The sequence below is a fragment of the Perna viridis genome, chromosome 3, assembly GCF_037379345.1.
Source record: "Perna viridis isolate PV_CMFRI_1.1 ecotype Kerala chromosome 3, ASM3737934v1, whole genome shotgun sequence".
NCBI lineage: Eukaryota > Metazoa > Mollusca > Bivalvia > Mytilida > Mytilidae > Perna > Perna viridis.
In genome coordinates this window covers 36,463,542-36,482,473 of record NC_142447.1, presented here as the reverse complement: position 1 = coordinate 36,482,473, position 18,932 = coordinate 36,463,542, and the positions used below count along the sequence as shown (strand labels likewise).

At 31.9% G+C, this 18,932-nt stretch overlaps 1 protein-coding gene across 15 annotated transcripts in view; it reads right to left on the bottom strand.

Annotated features, from left to right (window-relative positions):
* The window catches only part of LOC148622090 (leucine-rich repeat-containing protein 71-like), a 44,645-nt gene extending 26,614 nt beyond the window's left edge, over nucleotides 1–18,031 (bottom strand). For 8 of the 15 annotated variants that reach the window (XM_088571628.1, XM_088571631.1, XM_088571641.1 and 5 more), the window contains exon 1: nucleotides 17,925–18,031. In XM_088571628.1, coding sequence (XP_088427754.1) covers nucleotides 17,925–18,016 — 92 coding nt within the window. In that variant the 5' untranslated portion in view covers nucleotides 18,017–18,031. Of the gene's footprint in view, nucleotides 1–5,091; nucleotides 5,142–9,469; nucleotides 9,579–15,149; nucleotides 15,265–16,700; nucleotides 16,769–17,924 lie in introns of those variants that run through there. The other 7 variants (XM_088571634.1, XM_088571639.1, XM_088571637.1 and 4 more) reach the window with 5 other exon arrangements.
* Between the last annotated feature and the right edge of the window lie 901 nt (nucleotides 18,032–18,932).

The following is an 18,932-nucleotide window of genomic DNA, read 5'->3' as shown; positions in this document are numbered from 1 at the left end:
CATTAAAAAAAACAGTTTATTTTATCTGCTTTACAATTGCAACCACCCAGCAATAATAACCTTATTTATGTAATACCTAAACGTCATGGAAAATATCATGAAAAAGTATATATTTCATGAAAGAGGGGCCAATGCGCTAACAAGATACACCAATAGAAGTGCTTCCTCCACACCTCTAAGCTTTGGTAGTGGAAAATCAGTAGATCACCCCGAGATTTACAAAATGAGGAGCCATTTTTTCCTCTAGAGAACGACGAAGTAATACAATAAAGAATATGTATTCTATATTTCCATTTCATAAGCTACAATCTTCTCTTTTCGTTTGGATATTTACCGAAATATCTACGTAAAAAGAGGAGAGTTGTAGAATAAAGAATTTGGGCAAGAGGCGGGTAGGCGAGATCGATCACTCTCGGATCCGCCTATATCTTTTATGAAAAGTGTCGTGGAAATCTTTCGTCAAATACAAATTATTCAAGAGGACGCAGAAAATTGAATATCTACTCCAAACATATGACAAGATAATATATAGATGAACAAGAAACAGAGGCTTTCTACAGAGTATGCAAAATACTAACAAGATGAACTCGAAATAATATTCCTCACGACTTTGTCAAGAAACAGTACACGGCGACACCCAGTCTTATTCATTGTCTACGACTGTAGATCAACTAAGACTTATTGGGATAATAAATTATGCTATTGTAACTGATCAAGTATTAAAGAGAAGGCTTTTAGGTAGATAAGGGTAACAACAAAATTAGCATTAACCAATGCCATCCATAATCAAGTCCAAAACAGATAAAACAAAATAGATATTACATTACCGGATTATATGGTACCGCAATGGTCCTGACTTGGTGCAGGCATTTCAACAGAACTGGTAGCTTAAATCTAGGTTCTACAGCGCGCCAAACCACCGGTGGTGATCTATATTGTCATAATCGGTAAATCATTGGTGATACCAGCACAAAAATAATTTTACAAAAGGCAATCATTAATCATTGTTTTAGAAGAAACTGAGTATTTTCCAACCAAGGACTGAAATCTGTAAAAAAGAATTAGGTTAGAGACCTTTTAAGACGCTTTCCTCATAACTCTGATTCAGGAGTCTCTTATGCAGATATTTATGACGTTAAAGGACATAAGTGTATATTGTTAGTACTTGCTCTAGCGTAGCGAATCAATTGTGAAATATAAACACAATGTGCAGAAGATGAAGGTATACTGCTGCCCAGGTAAGGACAATTTATAGTCGTCTCTTTTATCATAAATTTTAGTACTGAGATGACCACTGTTGTCGAATTCGAGATATAGGTCCAAAAAGATGCAGAACAAGCTGTTTCTGTAGTCGATTGAAGTAACCATTTACCAAAAGAAGGGCTGTTAATGGACAATACATCATCAATATATCTATGTGAAATTAAAGGATTAGAAAAATTATGACTCTGAAGAATCCTCTTCGCTCATTCCATTATATATAGATTTCAGACTTTAATATTTTAGTCTGAATGCAACCAAATTTACACATCTACGTGATAATTACAGTAGTGCATTGGGGACACACACTCATATTTCACGTCTTATTTGAGGCCGGTAGGAGACATTATACCTTTCAGAATTCTTCTTTTACTCTATAGGTTTCCTTGGACTATATACAGTGATGTGAACCACAGAACCATAATGGGTTCACGTGGACATAATTTAGAGATTATTTTTAAATCCTTGAATGGTTTCAATGACCACCGAAACCCAACCATAGCAAATGTGGATATATTACTATTAAAATCTCATAAACTGTTCAAGGAATTAAGATGAAATTTGAAGAATGGAATGTTGGGTATCATATAATGTGCACATGCATGAGGGGATGTAAAATTACTGTCAGGGGACTCTAAAAGGAGATAATCCAACCTCGAGGTTTTATATATTAAAAAATAATATATGTTGTGAAGTGGCTCAAATTAAACGTAAATAAGAATAATGAATAAGTGAACAAAAGTCACGTTTAAAAGGTAAAAAGGAACTACATACAAATAAAACGGAAAAAATATTCTTTATTTTTCACTAATTCATTATTCTGATTTATACATTAAACATCCCTTGAGGGTAACTCCTAAACCACATATGGGGTTATGATAAAATTTAATAGGAGTGTATAAACTCGGAGTCTGAGAGATAATCTATCCCCATATTATAAGGACAATTCCTCTTATTAAACCACTCATGTAATTTTAAGGGTTATAACTTTTGTTCAGATATTGCAGAGGGATATAATCTTACATAAGGGGTAGTATGGATTGTGTATATTTTCTATGTGAGAAATGCGATCTTTCAAGTCTAACAGATATTGATCGAAGCGTGAATTTCGTAACGACGGGGGTACACAACAGCTTATAGAACAGTTTTCATGGTTTTTGTCTAAAGATACAATACCTATAATACATATGATAATTATGAATAGACCCTTTTGTGCTAACTGTAGACTACTCGATGAACATGCGCAGAGCATGCTCAATACACACTTCCGCGAGGAAAATTATTTTGTTCTATCCAAGGCCTACCTCGCGGAAGTGTATAATAAGCATGCTCAATAACTTACCACAAAAGGGTCTATACAGTCTCATTATGTACACAAAGCTGTATTTAATCGCCGGGTATGAGACGCGACAGGGTTATACAGAACTACGGTGACAAACGAAGATGTGGAACGCAATATACTAGTATATAATTATTATCAGCTAAGTTTAATTAAAAAATAATTTAGCTTTTTTTTTTAAATTTAATTACCTCCATTGATTTATACATACCAATAAAGGAACTTAAGTTACCAAAGAAAAAAAACCTTAAAATAATAATAATAATAATAATAATAATAATAATAATAATAATAAACCAATAAATGAATATTAATACTGATATCGACTTTTTTCATCTTTTATAAACCCCGTTAATTAGTTCGTAAATTTGAAGACCTACCGGTGCATACTCTTTCTCCATGTTGAATCCTCCATGCTGACTAACTAAAGCCTATAAATTATAGAATTTATATGAAACTTGTTTTAACGGTTCGTAAATGACTTGTAATAAACACTATGTTGTCATTTGTTCACTATAATTTGAACAATTATACAAACCTGGCCCGAAGCAAAATACCGCAAAGTTTTATGTTAGTTAATCCAATAAAATATACTGTAAGCAAACAATCTAAATAAGCGTAAATAAATTTATTTAAATTTCCCGATTAAGCGATATAAACAAAAATTTTAATTAAAATCGAATATTAAAAGTCACTTCATTACCCCCAGTAATTCAACTTTCTTCTAGAATCACGCCAAAAAATCATTAGCTGATAGTCTAGCCTCCTACCCCACTGTGTTTACTGGTATCCAATAAATTGAAACATTCCTATTTTTTAAACAAAGAAAATATCTTATCAATCAATGATTGACTGTCTAAAATTGGGAGAAAATCATTTAGTATTCTTAAAACTCCGATTCAAAATCCACTGTATTAAGTTAGAATTTAACACAAAAGAAAGAAAAAAAAATGGGTTTATCCATTTTGATCAGTTTTCAAATTTAAAAAAAATCTTATTATAAGCAATATCTATACCGATAATTTCAAACTAAAACTGTATTAGCAAAAGAAAATTCAGATAAACAAAAACCATTAAAATTTATGGCGAACAGATTGACTCCTATACCCATGTAGGGATCCTGTTCAATTATAACGTTATTGTCAAGCCAAATTGCAAGAAAAAGCTGGTTGAAAAGCCCTAATTACCCCCTCACAAGAAAATTAAAAAAATATGACTATCCCCATAGATTTACAATTGAAATTGTAAGCCTAATTTCAAAGTATGGATCAGAGATATGGGATTTGAAAATATTGATAATACTGAGAAAGTTCATTTACGCAGTTCTGTAAAAGCATACTAGTACCCCAAATCTCATGGTTTATGACGAACTAAGAAGATTAGTATCGAAATTTTAAGAAAACGCAGAATATGCACACTTTGTAAACAGTGAATAGGGAACGAATTTCATGATTTATTTTCATGCAAAAACGAAACAATATAAGGACTTCGTATGAAATTTATCCAAAGATATTAAACGATCACCCAAAGGGTTTCTTACCAACTGTCACAGAGAAAATAAAAACTTTTGGTTCTTTTGTACGAAATCTTAGAGTTACTGTTAAAAAACAACATTGTTGACTTAATTGACATTTATCGTTTGGAAAGATAACATTAATTATTACCAAAAAAAATAATAAAATAAATAAAAAACAAACAAAAAAAAGGGGGGTGGAATCGCGACTGAACCACAAATGTTACCATGCACGCGATATTAAAAGTTTGTTTGTTTGTTTGTTGGGGTTTAACGTCCGAGCAGCAATATTTTAGCTATATTCAGACGATGAACATGATATGGATGATAAAATGAACATTAAATGATGAAATGAAAAAGGGATGGGACACAAGAACAATGGGGTCGACAAATATTAATTGCCACTGGAAAGAGGGAGAGGTGGGTAGGGTCGGGCAATTTAGCCTCCTGTGGCAGACCCCTATGGTTCTTACTCCGGAAGAATACCACAGTAGGGTTCTTTAACGTGCGAGTTGCTCTGTGGGCAAAGTGTCCTAGCCCCCGTCTAGGGTTCTGAGCACTATTTAGTCGCCTTTTACGACAAGCTTAGCGCTGCTGCTGGCCTATTCTTTTAACACCCGGACCTGCACGAGGCGATATTAAAAGTAAATGTCTCCTTTTCTAGTCTAGTTTCATAGGCATGGCCACGATTGATTGATTGTTGTTACACCGAGTTGATTACGACTTCTGACCTTGATGAACTGGAATAGCCCAAGGTGAATGCCAGTTTTGCTAAGTGCATTCATCTTTTGAATAAGTAACAATGGAGCTTTTTAAAATCTTGAAATCAGTGATATATTTATTCAATTTCAAACATGCCTATCAACCTTTCACTTGAAACAGAATGAAATCAATCAAAGTTCCTTTGATGCTTACATAAAATTGATGTAAAATGCTGAATACAAACGTTCCAATGATTTGTAAGAGTTGTGTCCCTTACCTTAGGTCTACCTCTTTAATTAGATCTTCACTCATGCAGTTAAACTGCTGCAGAATAATTTTTCTTCACATGGAAAAATGTACTGGTAAGGAGTATCAGTAGGAGTATGGTAGAATAAAAAATAAAAACTCCTGTACTGGTGATATAAGTGTTCAAATTTCCCATGTGTTATAGTTCTCTTGAAGATTATGTAACAGGTAATCAGTTTTTAGAGGAAAGTAAGTCATGACACTCTTAGGATGTGACCATCCTGTTGCCAATTTTGTAATTTTTATTTTTATGCAATTTAAAAAGAAGTGCTTAATGGCTGTTTTCACATTAGCTTATACAATTTTCCAAAAACTGTTTTGTATTATATCATTTTGATTTCAGTAAATCTGATGAGAAGTTAGTCAAAGTCTTCGTACAGTGTCCGCCAGTAATAAAAATATACAAAAAATGATACAGCTTTAAATCATTCTTCGTTAAGTCAATGTTATTCCACTTTCATCCAAAAGTTACGAAATTCTCAAGCTTTTTCTTTTGAAGTTGACAACCACCAAGTCTTTTTCCTGTAATATTGCGGCTTGGATGTTAAGCCCAAACAATCGATCAAATCCAATCTTTTTCCTGTATGCAAGTAGTAAAAATCTCATGCATTGTAGGAAAACATCTTCTACTTTCAGAAGCTAAATGAAGGTGTCTATTCAAATGACCACAGAGTAAGCTCCATTATTACCAATTCAATAGATGAATTCATTTAAGCAAAACTGGTATAAACCTTGGGCTATTCCAGTTCAGCAAGGTCAGATGTCACAGTGAACTCGCTGTAATGCGTTGTAGTCCATGGGCTGGGAGGATCCACCATGCACCCAACACATCAACTTAAATTACCTAAATTGCCTTATTGGGAAATTGGGCATTGATAGTAACATCCTAGGTAATGCCACATACAAACGTACTACTTTGTTAAAGATGTAATGCTAGACAACCATAAGTTCTTCATGTCTTCTCTCAAAATCGAAACAAAATGTGAGGACTTACCTTACTTGTATTGGATTTCCAAACTTTACAAGAATACATTCAAAGAAAGGTATATAGTTTGATCTTCATCATTGCAACAACATATACTATTGTATTGGCATTAATCATATGTGGATACTTAAAAATTATAAAGATTTATTTTAAAACTTTATTTTAATTTAAAATCCTGCAACTTCTCGGAAATTAGTTTTTCTCCAAACTTTCGACTTCTCAACTCTATACACTACGTCGCCACATTATAAATTGAAATCTCGTTTGAAAGGACTTATTCGTAATCTTTTGCTTTTTCGAAAAATTACGTTGTACTTGGTTACAAATTCACGTATTTTTCTAAATAATCGCAGAAGGGAAAGTGTGCTACACAGAAAAGTACGTTTGCGATATCCTCATTGATAACATATTTGTCACATTTGGAGGAGATATTTTTCAACACGTTGGCATTCTAATGGACACGAACTGTTCTCCTTTTCTAGCCGTTTGTTTTTATACTCATACGAGACTGAATTTCTTCAGAATATCGTAAAGAATAAAAAATATAAAAGTACTAAAGCCTTTGACTTTACATACAGAAATATTGATTATGTATCGTCTATCAACAACCCTCCTTTTGGTAAATCGTTCAATATATCCACCGGAACTCGAGATACAGGAGACCACAGAAACATATTCTTCTGTATCAGTTTTGGACCTACATCTCGAATTTGACAACATTGGTCATCTCAGCACTAAGATTTATAATAAAAGAGATTACTTTAATTTCAATATCATTAATTTATAGCATACAATATACCTTAATCTCCTATATATGGTGTTAATATTTGACAATTGATTCGCTACCCTAGAGCAAGTGTTAACTACTCTGATGTCCTTAAACGCAATAAACATCTGCGTAACAGAATCCTGAATCAAGGGTATGAGAAAATGCCTTTCAAAAGGTTTCTTACCAAATTTTTTTATTAGATATGATAGACCCTGCTTGAAAATTACTCGGTTTCCTCTAAAATAATGAGGAATGATTATTTTTGTTTTTGTTTTGATTTTTGTTTTGTTTTGTTTTTAGTTTTTTGTTTTGTTTTGTTTTGTTTTTTTTTTTTTTGTAAATTGTTCTTTGTGCTGATGTGACTGTTGATTCACCGATTATGACGCAATAGCATGCAAATGTAATTTAATCACCACTGGTATATATTTACACGGCAATGGAACAGGGAGGTTTAGCGCTGTAAAACCCTACAGATTTACCCCAACATTTTGTTTGAAATGCCTGTACCAAATCATGACCATTGCGGTACAATCTACTCCGAAGGTATAATATATATTGTGCCAGATTTAGTTTGGCCTTGACTTGATTATGGATCGGATTATTGTTCGGTTTGCTGTTACCCCATCCTTGGGAGGATGCTGTTACCCTTATTAACCTTAATACGAGGCAATTCAAACAAATTTGGATATACATGCATGTGTGGATCATACGTCATCAAGGTTAGGTCAAGAGGTGTTCAGCTCAACATTCCATATATGGTATGTTTTTCTTTTTCACTGTACACCTTAAAAATGCGTGAATGCATTCAAAATTAGATTCATATTTTGATATTGATCTTCAACCTGTAATAAAATAAACAAAACTGATTAGTGGTCAGCTTTGTAGGAGACATGAAATCACTGAAATCAGATGATAATTAACTGCACCATGTATGGCAAGCCAAAGTGGACAAAAGCCATATTTTTCAATATTAAAAATGATTTTTTAATATTAGAGATTGATTTGTTAATAATAGAAATTGAATTTCTTATATTGAGAAATCATTTTTATTAAAAAAAATCCTTCCTAATATTAGAATCTCGTTGAATTTTCGATATTAAAAATACATTTCTTAATATAAAAAAATCATTTTCTAATATTGAAGTTTCAATTTCTAATATTAAAAAATCAATTTAATATTAAAAATTAATTTTTTAATATTAAAAATTCAATTTCTTATATTAAAAATTATCCGATTTTTTTTAATATTAATTGAAAATGTTTACAAGCTTCAGACTGATAATGAAATTTTAATTTTCAATATTAAAAATTCATTTTCTTATATTGAAAAACGATTTTCTATTATTAAAAATTGATTTTTATTATTAAAAATTCAATTTCTAATATGAAAAAAATCGTTCTTTTATATTTTTATATTAAAAATTCAATTTGTAATATTAAAAAAATGAATTTTTGATATTATTTTTTTAATATTTTCAATATTTGAAAATCATTTTTTAATATTAGAAAATTATTTTTAATATCAAAAATAGAGCTTTTTGTCATATATGTCATATACAAGTGGCTTTTTGTCATATATGTCCATATATGGTATGTTTTTCTTTTTTACTGTACACCTTAAAAATGCGTGAATGCATTCAAAATTAGATTCATATTTTGATAAAAAATTTTTATTTTATTATTTTATTAATTATTTTGGCCTTGACTTGATTATGGATCGGATTATTGTTCGGTTTGCTGTTACCCCATCCTTGGGAGGATGCTGTAGGGAAGTTAGAACAGTATGCTACATCTGGTTACTTTGGAAATATTTCGGATCGTCTGCTACCTCTCTTACCTATTAATTATTTTATTTCGCCTGGGGCCAATACAAGTGATCTCAACCCAATACGACTGTACGAGGACATAATACAGGATTAATATGAAAATAACCATTTAATAACCCTATAATATTAAAAATTCATTTTCTTATATAAAAAATCGTTCTTTTATATTTTTATATTAAAAATTCAATTTGTAATATTAAAAAAATGAATTTTTGATATTATTTTTTTAAATATTTTCAATATTTGAAAATCATTTTTTAATATTAGAAAATTATTTTTAATATAAAAAATAGGGCTTTTTGTCCACTTCCGTTTGCTATACGCTTGACCAAAAACTTCACCTCTGCACCGGACATAGGTAAAAAAACAATAATTGCAGTCAATGCAAGGAGATCGCTATCATAATATATTTTTTCGTCTTTTAATAGCAGTCTAGAATCTACGTGTATAGAAACAAAACATGTCCACCAATTGTTGTTTTGAATTTTTCTTGGAGGCTTAATATTCTGACCACCGGATTGGGGTTAAAACCACTATAAATAGGCAGATATTTTAAAACAACTATAATTGTATAATATACAGGTATATATATATATCTGTTAACCTGAATGTCTTAAATTAAAATTTGGACATGAATTATCGTATGACAAAAATACTTCGACGACGAGAACATGGCCAATAGGTCTACAAAAATCTGTAGGGAAGTTAGAACAGTATGCTACATCTGGTTACTTTGGAAATATTTCGGATCGTCTGCTACCTCTCTTACCTATCTGCGAGAACAGCCATTCGCAAATTCACGCCTTTCATGATTTAATCTATTCTGTACCATATACCACAGCAAAATAAAATTCTTTGACAGGATATGACGTCATAAATCCACGTCATTTACCAGTTTCATGAAAAATGAAATGTTTGTTTTTTATATATCTAAAAATCGGGCACGATTCTTTATACAAAAAAGTAATTAGCTAACCATGTACTGTAGGGAAAACTTTTATGATGACTTCAATATTTTTTGTCAGTGAAGTAAAAACAATTATGGTTAGGGACCGGTCAAAATCAGGTGCGTAGCTGCCGTTAGGCAAAAGAGTAATCAAGGTTATAGCGGTAATCAAAAGAATGTAATCCAGGGACAAAGACCAGACATGGAAAACAGACATACACAACAAAGAACATAAAGTAACTGAAATCATACAAACAAAGTAACAAAAGTAGCAAAAAAGCTTTCGCCTGCACTTAATTTTGCCATTTTTTTTAAATACATCCAAAAGAGGCATAAATGATGCTCTAAAACGGTATCTCCGCGGAGCTTCTGAGGGGCTTCGCCCCCAGACCCCCTGCCGTAATTTTGCCTACACTTCAATTTTGCCTCAGCTACGCGCCTGAAAATTTATCGCCACTTAGGACCGGTGCAATAAAAATAAGAGCCTAAATGAAAGTTGCAACCCTATGGCTATCTGACTAAAAAAAATGATGTCCTATGTCAACTTGGTAAGAAAAAAGTTGGTGTCCTATCATGGTTTTCATGTAAAGTTTTTATTTTTTTTTATTTTTTTATATTATATTAACAGTACAGTGTATTAAAGATCTTTATGGCAAGCCAAAGTGGACAAAAATGAGCATTTTCTAATATTAAAAAATTATTTTTTAATATTACAAATTCATTTTCTAATATTACAAATTGGATTTCTTATATCACAAAACACTTTTTTAATATTGAAAAATCATTATTAATATTAAAAATTCAATTTGAATTTCTAATATTAAAAAACTATTTTTGGATATTAGAAATTGATTTTTTTATATTAGAAAATGGATTTGTCCTATTCAGTTACCATTTCTTATATTAGAAAATCATTTTGTAATATTAAACAATGTGACTGATTTTCTAATATTACAAATTCAATTTCTAATATAACAAATTCATTTTCTAATATTACAAATTCATTTTCTAATATTACAAATTCAATATGTAATATTACAAAATGTGTGATATTTTGTAATATTACTAAATCAGGAATTTGTAATATTACAAAATGAATTTTTGATATTACAAGTTGAATTTATAATATTAAAAAATTTTTTCTAATATCAAAAAAATGATTTTGTAATATTAGAAATTCATTTCCTAATGGTACAAAATATTGATTTTTGTCCACTTTGGCTTGCCATAGATCTTACAAAAGAGATATGAATATAAAGCTATTTATGGCAAGCCAAAGTGGACAAAAAGGAGTATTTTCTAATATTAAAAAAAACGATTTTTTTTATATTACGAATTCATTTTCTAATATTACAAATTAGATTTCTTATCTCACAAAACACTTTTTTAATATTAAAAAAATTTCGTTAATAATATGGAGTAGGCATTGCCTAAATCAGCGAGCACCAAGAGCTTTACCACATGTGTACTCTCTGTGCGAGATTCGTCAAAATAATAAAAACATGACAAAAATGAAAAAGGGTGGGGGTCGGACGAAAATTTTTGTTTCGCAAGTGCAATATTTCTATTTAAATTTCAAAGGCAAGCGTAATCAATATTTTTATTTGAAAATCTCTCTTGTTAAATAATGGGGATTTTTTTTCAATGAGTGAGCAAGGAGTTAATTTTTAACTGCTTGAAACGAGTGACTATTAAATAATTTTTCCCAAAAAAAATTTCAACCCCATCCCCCTTTTCCCTTCGCCTTTCAAATAGTCCATAACTATGTAACACTTCGCCATACTTTACAATTTTTATTAAAAGCGTCTCTAGTAACATCCCTGTCAGTTTTAGCCGGTCAGATCAACCGGAAAATTACAGTTCTCCACGAATGGTGGGAATACTTTACACAAATCATGTGACGTAAACAAAATTCAGACGCAACTGACAGCTGCAAACATGAGAATGAAGGCCTTCCTATCTTACAAAAACTATGCTTCGAATTGAATAAAACAATCGGATTTACATTTTTTCCAAGGCGGGTTAGGTTCCTGACATCAGCAACAGTGGAACAGCGGAGATACACGTACGCACAAGACCTGAAAACTATCAGAAATGAATAATTTATTTTTACTGAAACGTAATCTTAACCTATATTTTTTTTATTTATTTGATTGAAGGAAATGATGCATTTTCTCCGTAATGGCAGTCACTTTTTGTTACTTCCGGGACATGACTTTTTCCGTTGGTATATAGGATTTGTAAGTCTCGTTCTAGTTTCAGTTTCCCTTCCGGAATTTTAGATGTAGAACGTATTGAAATCCGAAGACCGGTCTGCATTTTATTGTTTACTTCTGGGAAATTGAAACGCTGTATTACAATGCAAAATCTTCTATTTTATGCTTTCCTTTACATTTTTATCTAGTAGAACTAAATTTTTGTCATTTTTATCAGTATTTTTTCATAAAAAAGATATTTTGCTTTTAACACTGAACTCAATGCTATGTTAATGACGAATCTGTACGCATTTGAATGGGAGATGAGAATCCATTCTTATGAAATTACGGAGTCACGTGACGAGACTTACATACCCTATTGGGGAACCTTAAGGGAAATTTTGAAAGTACACGTAATAACTGTAGAGCTCACCCGCTCCGCGGTGCTCGCTATTAAAAATTTCAATTGAATTTCTAATATTAAGAGTAATCAAAGGAACCAAGGTTATAGCGGTAATCAAAAGAATGTAATCCAGGGACAAAGACCAGACATGGAAAACAGACATATACACAACAAAGAACATAAAGTAACTAAAATCATACATACAAAGTAACAAAAGCAAATGAGGAATTTCGACTCCACTAAGAACTGGTAGCATGGACCAGGTGCACTGGTAGGGTAAGCGTCCTCTGCTTTTCTAGAAACACCCGCCGAGTTGCTCATAAAAAGTCAAGTTCGGGGTAGACAAACGAACAAAGGAAAACTATGACCCGTTGAATAAATCAGTTTTCATAGTGCAGATGGATACACCATAACGATCCACGAAGTCATGATGACGACCATGAAACTTATGTAGTGATGACTTCAATCTTGAAGCAACATAACCCTGTTCCAGAAGCCTATTTGTTATAGTTCTAGCGCGATACAAAAAAGTCTGCGTACTTTCGGCAAGCTCTGGCATAACGTATGAGTTGTGATATGGACACTCCATACGCAGGTGCCGAAGGGATGTTACCACAGATGAAAGGAAAGTTGACAATTCTGAATGAAAAGTCGTCACATTTGTCGTAAAGTTTGGTCAATAGTTTTCTTTTACCATCGATTTCTAAGTGTAGGTCAAGATATGAGGCTGACTTCACCGTGTCTGTAGTATCCTTTCTCTCAAGTTCTTTTGAGTAGATGCCATGTATCAAATCCCCGAAATCAGAAATGTTTAAAGATAATATGTCATATACATAGCGGAAACTGAGATTGAAGGATCTAACCAAACGATATTCTTTCTTTCTGATCAGTTCAGCTATAAAAAACGATGTTTTAATATTAGAAATTGATTTTGTAATATTAAAAAATGTGACTGATTTTGCAATATTGCAAAGTGATTTTCTTATATTACAAATTCATACTCTAATATTACAAATTAGATTTCTAATATCGCAAAATATTTTTTTTAAATATTAAAAAATCGATTGAATTTCTAATATTAGAAAACGACTTGTTAATATTTTAAATTGATTTTCTAATATCGTCGTATTCAATTACGATTTTTTAATATTAGAAAATCATTTTGTAATATTAAAAAATGTGACTGTTTTTAAGGCAAGCCAAAGTGGACAAAAACAATATTTTGTAATATTGGAAAATGTATTTTTAACATTACAAAATCATTTAAATAATATTAGAAAAGATTTGTTTAATATTAGAATTTTTTTTTGTAATATTAAAAATTCATTTTCTAATATTACAGTTCATTTTCTAATATTACAAATTCAATTTGTAATATTACAAAATGTATGATATTTTATAATATTACTAAATCAGGAATTTGTAATATTAGAAAATAAATGTATTCTTATATTAAAAAATGATTTTTTTATATTAAAAATTCATTTTCTAAGATTACAAAATATTGATTTTTGTCCACTTTGGCTAGCCATACATGTGTCCTATGAATATTATCAGTAAAAAAAGTTGTGTCCCAACAAAAGCATTACATCAAAAAAGTATTTGTCCTACTGCTATTTGCACTGGTCCTATGTGGCGATAAATTTTGACCGGTCCCTTAGGAAAAAGAAAAGAATTGTAAAAGAAATGTTATATATAGTTCAGCCTTCACGCTGGAAGTAATAACATATTGTATTATTAGCCCAAATAGAGGAGTGGCGAAAATGGGAACCTGGAGAAAACTACGTTCGAGTATGAAGTGGCTCCTGTGTAATATACGTGTTCTGTAGCGTTGCCGTCAAATACGGTAAGTTTATATGGTATGCTAAACTTTAAATAGCAATGTCAATTTTACTGTGTTAGTATTTATAAATAGTATAGAATTTTATTTCAAAATGAACGAGAGTTCGTAGTGCACTAAACTGTTTTAGGAACAGTAATGAATCTCAAATATCATGTGTGTTCGATATTTAAACGATACTACCCTTTCCTAAAATTGGTACAAATGCAATTTATGAGTCGGACAATTTGCGTCCTAGACACGTGAAACGGAATTTCAAGTTGAATTTGTAAATTTCTCGTTTCATAATACCGATATCACCTAAAATGTACTTCAACATTAATTGTCTCTTGTTATACAATCGCGGATTTATGACTGAATAAGAGCAGTAAAACAATATTAGACTGAACTTGATGAGGCACTGAACAGTCACGGCGGGATTACATGGTTTAGACGTTGTCCTCTTTGTTTCTGTACATGTCCAGTTTGGTTGCTTGCATATTGATTGTCGTCTTCTTTTTTTTTTTTGTTGAAATTTTCGTAAATGCAGATTAATCCGATTTTGTTTACGAACACCGTAGGACTACTCTTCTTGACCCACTGAATTTGGTTCCATCATATCTTTAGACATTGTACTGAATATCAGTGTCGTTGCTTGATGTTATGAGAAATTTCTCATTACAAAGGAATCTTAAATGCATTGATATCATGGGAAATGGTATCTGGCTGCCTAGGCCAGAGAAAAAACCTTTAAGGTTAAACCACCAACCCCTTTTTTTATACCTGCCCTAGCACATTGTATTGGTATTTGTTATAATATTTGTGAAATACCACTAAACTATATTTTTAATTGAGCACCATTGAAGTCAAGAAATCCTCCCATAATTGTCTATACGATATATATAATTCAAATAATTTTGCCTATTTACCTGCCTTTCCTATTTTTTTATCCAATGTAACTTTAAACAGACATGTATTCTTCTTTCCTCATATTGACTCAAAAGACAGATTTGATGTACTAAAATTCCCCTAAAACCCAAATAAACTAAAGCAGTTCTCGTTTCTGAATATATCAAGTTGTCTTACCTGGCAAATGACAATGACATTTTTCCATCAGTTAGTCCTTTCATGTTAGACATAGTTCAATTTTTAAAGAATGTCCACCCAAATTAGAAAACAATCTGTCTTTTCCAATAGAAATGTTCAAACTCCATGAAAACTTAGTACGCGTTTAAGTGTGTTAACTGCCCATTTATATACTCTCGAAGGTTGTACTACTCGCCAACGGTATATACATCAGTGATCAGGTGATAGCTCTTACAATCTTCACATTTGTAAATACTTTTAAGTGCACTCAATGCTAACTATTTCAGGAAAATTTCAATTTAGATGATTTAATGAACTCAACTTTCACACTGTAAAATACGAACAATCTCACAGATTATCATTTCTCACCATATTCTCACCATAAGAAGCAGAAAAGCTATATAAAGATTCATCTTCGATAGTTTATTTCCGATTGAGATACTGAACGCGATGACTTCACAAAAATCCATTCAAAATAATGTATAACTGAGCATTTCTAAGATTGGTGATCATGTAGGTTCATATTTCACACGACTTGTTAAGAAGAAATATGTTCAGTTTTAATTTGCTGTACATTTCTACATCCCTGCAATAATTTAAGCGTTGCAAAGATGGTCTTTCGATAATCTCTATGTGTTGTGCAGTATAATAGATTGATTCAATTTAATATCCCATTCGTCCAATCTTTCCAATATCAATGCTTTTGCATTATTGGTTATAGAAATTAAATATTTAGCAAGAGCTCACTAGACTGTTTGGCAGAACAATAATAAATTTCAGCTTGAGATGACTATCCATCATGTGCATGGATTTCCACTGGTTACATTTCGCATGTACTGAAAAATCTAAGTTTCTTGTGTCTTAACCGAATTTGTATACATATTGAATTCCACCAGCAAATGGCATTGGCAATAATTTCTACCAGTAAAATACAACTTGCATTTAGCAAGCATTTCACCTTAAATTCGATCACTGATACATGTTCTCAAAAGTTCAAACGATACTACCCTTCTATAAATTTGGCGCAAACGCATTTGCTCCCGCGGCATGGTAAGTTTTGGTTTCATATTACCGATATCACCTAAAATGTACGTTGCCATTTATTGCCTTTTGTTTTAACTGTCGCGGATTTATGACTGAATATGAGCCCTTCTATACAGTTTCAATAAACTGATAATTAAGCAGATATTTTGTTCGACAGAAGAGTATGTCTTAATTCTTGATTCTATACATGTTCCGTTTTGTTGCTTACAAAACCATTGCTATTTTAAAATGTGAGTGAATTACTTCAAGTAAATGACAAGCCTAGCCGTACCATGTCAGGACAATTGTGGTGGTTTGCACTTTGCCGGATTTTACCTGGATATTGCCCTTTGTTAAACGGACGTTCCTTTTGACTAATGCATATAGTTTCGGTAATTTTATCATTACCTTTTATTTTATACATGAAAAAAAACCTTCTAATATTGACGTAATAGACAGGTTTGATGTATTAATTAAGATTACCCTAAAATCCGTTCACGAAAACAGAAGGTATTTACATTGTCTTACCTGGCAAACGATAATGATATTTTACCATCGTTAGGTCCTTTCATGTTAGACATAGCTTTTGTTCTTGAATGGATTTTCCCCAATGGAGTAAAATTGTCTTTTCCAATCTATGTATTACTTCATACTCTTTGCGTTATACCATGTTAAACGTTTCGTCACATATCTCTAAGATTGTCAAAATATTAACTAACGGTACATGTATTCACGAACAGGCGAACTATCGGTCTTCGATATTTGATACTTTTTTTAAAAGTGCACTTCTTTAGGAATATTTTAATTAAGAGAATTTAATGAACTCAACTCCCACACTCAATATAAAACAATTTTAGAGTCTATTATTACTCACAATGTCAAAGAAATATTAATCTTAATAGATTTTTTTGCGATTGAGAAACTGAACATCAGGGCTGTGTAAAAATCAATTAAAAATAGTGTGTAACTGAACTTCTCGAAGATAAGTAATCTTGCAGAACAAAAGTTTATATTTCATTTTTGTTGTTGAGAAAAAAATACGCTCTTTTATAAAAGGTGTGCTCATTTCCCCTTCAATATAAAGTACTATAGTAATCTATTTGATACATTGTCAAATGATACGCTGTGTTATTGAATGAAATTGAATAAAAACAGTATAGCTTTTGTTGACTTGGGTAGGAAATAACAAATAAAAATCGAAAATAATTAAATGAAGGTGACTGTAGCTCGAAAAAAAATCGATTATCTTGGAATGTGGCATTCCATAGCCACAGTGCCGGTATTACGTTGATAGATTGAAACTCTTCTTTCATGATAAGAAAAAATTGAAATGAACGTCCCATTTCAAAGGAGATACCATGTAGATAGTGCAAGGTGTACTAATGTGTCGATTTCAGATATTTTTCGTGAAAGACATAAATTTAATTAAATTGATTCTATCGTCCAACTTGTCATGTTTATACTTTCATGATGATGTGTGGATGGTAACAGAATGCAAACAAAAACTATATTGTACCAGTGTGCTTATGATAGATTCATATCAGTTCACATGAACGAATATGATTGTAAATATTTCGTACGTCTTGTCAATCATCATACACACTTTTTCGAAATATTACTTTGCCAACTTCGTCCCAGTAAAAATAAAATGCCATCGACAAAAAAGTAAAGTGGAACGTTTTTTAATCTTAAATTTCAGATAAAAATCAGAATCTGTTATATTCAGAGCTTATAATTCAACAAGTTACATACCGAGCAAAGGTAGGTTTAGTTCCAGGAGTGTTCCTTGTAGAGTTTGGTCGTGATCCGGCTTTTGCAGAGCCAACTTTTCCAGACAAAGGCATCCCTTAGTAAGCTTAAGCCGACATTTTCTGAACTACTGATATTTCTTTATGAGTCTAAACAAATAATTTGTATATTTTATCTTGCAAATCGATTGATTTCCTCCCATTTGTACAACTTGTTTGTCTTTGTTTTGTCCATAATAAAAATCCCGCAATAATTTCAAATGAACTTTCACGCTACCCAATCGATTTTCAATTTTCCAAGTTCCGCCCCTCGGATACAAAAGAATGTTGCTGCAGATTCTATTGATCCGGGATAACCGCATAGTATTGTGATTATTGTTTTCTTTAGCGATTTAAATTAAATTTGTATGTATAAGGGGGAAACGAAACTAATTGGATGTAAGAAATCGATGACTAGGGATCACATATATCACTGCCCCGTGTGTTAGTTTGTTACACCATGTACATGCGAGATTTCATGTACAGTTTTGTTTCGAATGATAACTATAGCTTGTTCCACAGGCCGATAAACTTCTGTTATGTTCAATGTAGGAACATTGGCAACAATGAAAAGGGTACAAACTTTATTAACTCCTGTTTAAGACGTATCCTAAAAGTCTATTGGCTAAATACCATCAGAAATAAGGAACAACGGGAAATCACAAATACCCGTAGATCAAGAACTCTTACAAATACGTCGGAGGTGGATTGGCCACACTTTTAGAAAATCTCCAACAAATATCATGTGTTGGTGGTGTTTTACCACAGGGTAGTGAAATGCATCTAGTGCGAATGGGGTCAAAATTGTAGATCTACGGTTGCCGCTGGCTAGCCTGTTTGTAGGCGAAAGGGAGAGCCGAGTGTGTAAATCTTGCCCCCGCCAGTACAAAACCTCTATACTACCAAGACTCCTTCCAACGCCTCCCCGTGGAAATGCATGTCAACTGCATTGACAGTTCATAAGAGTGGAGGA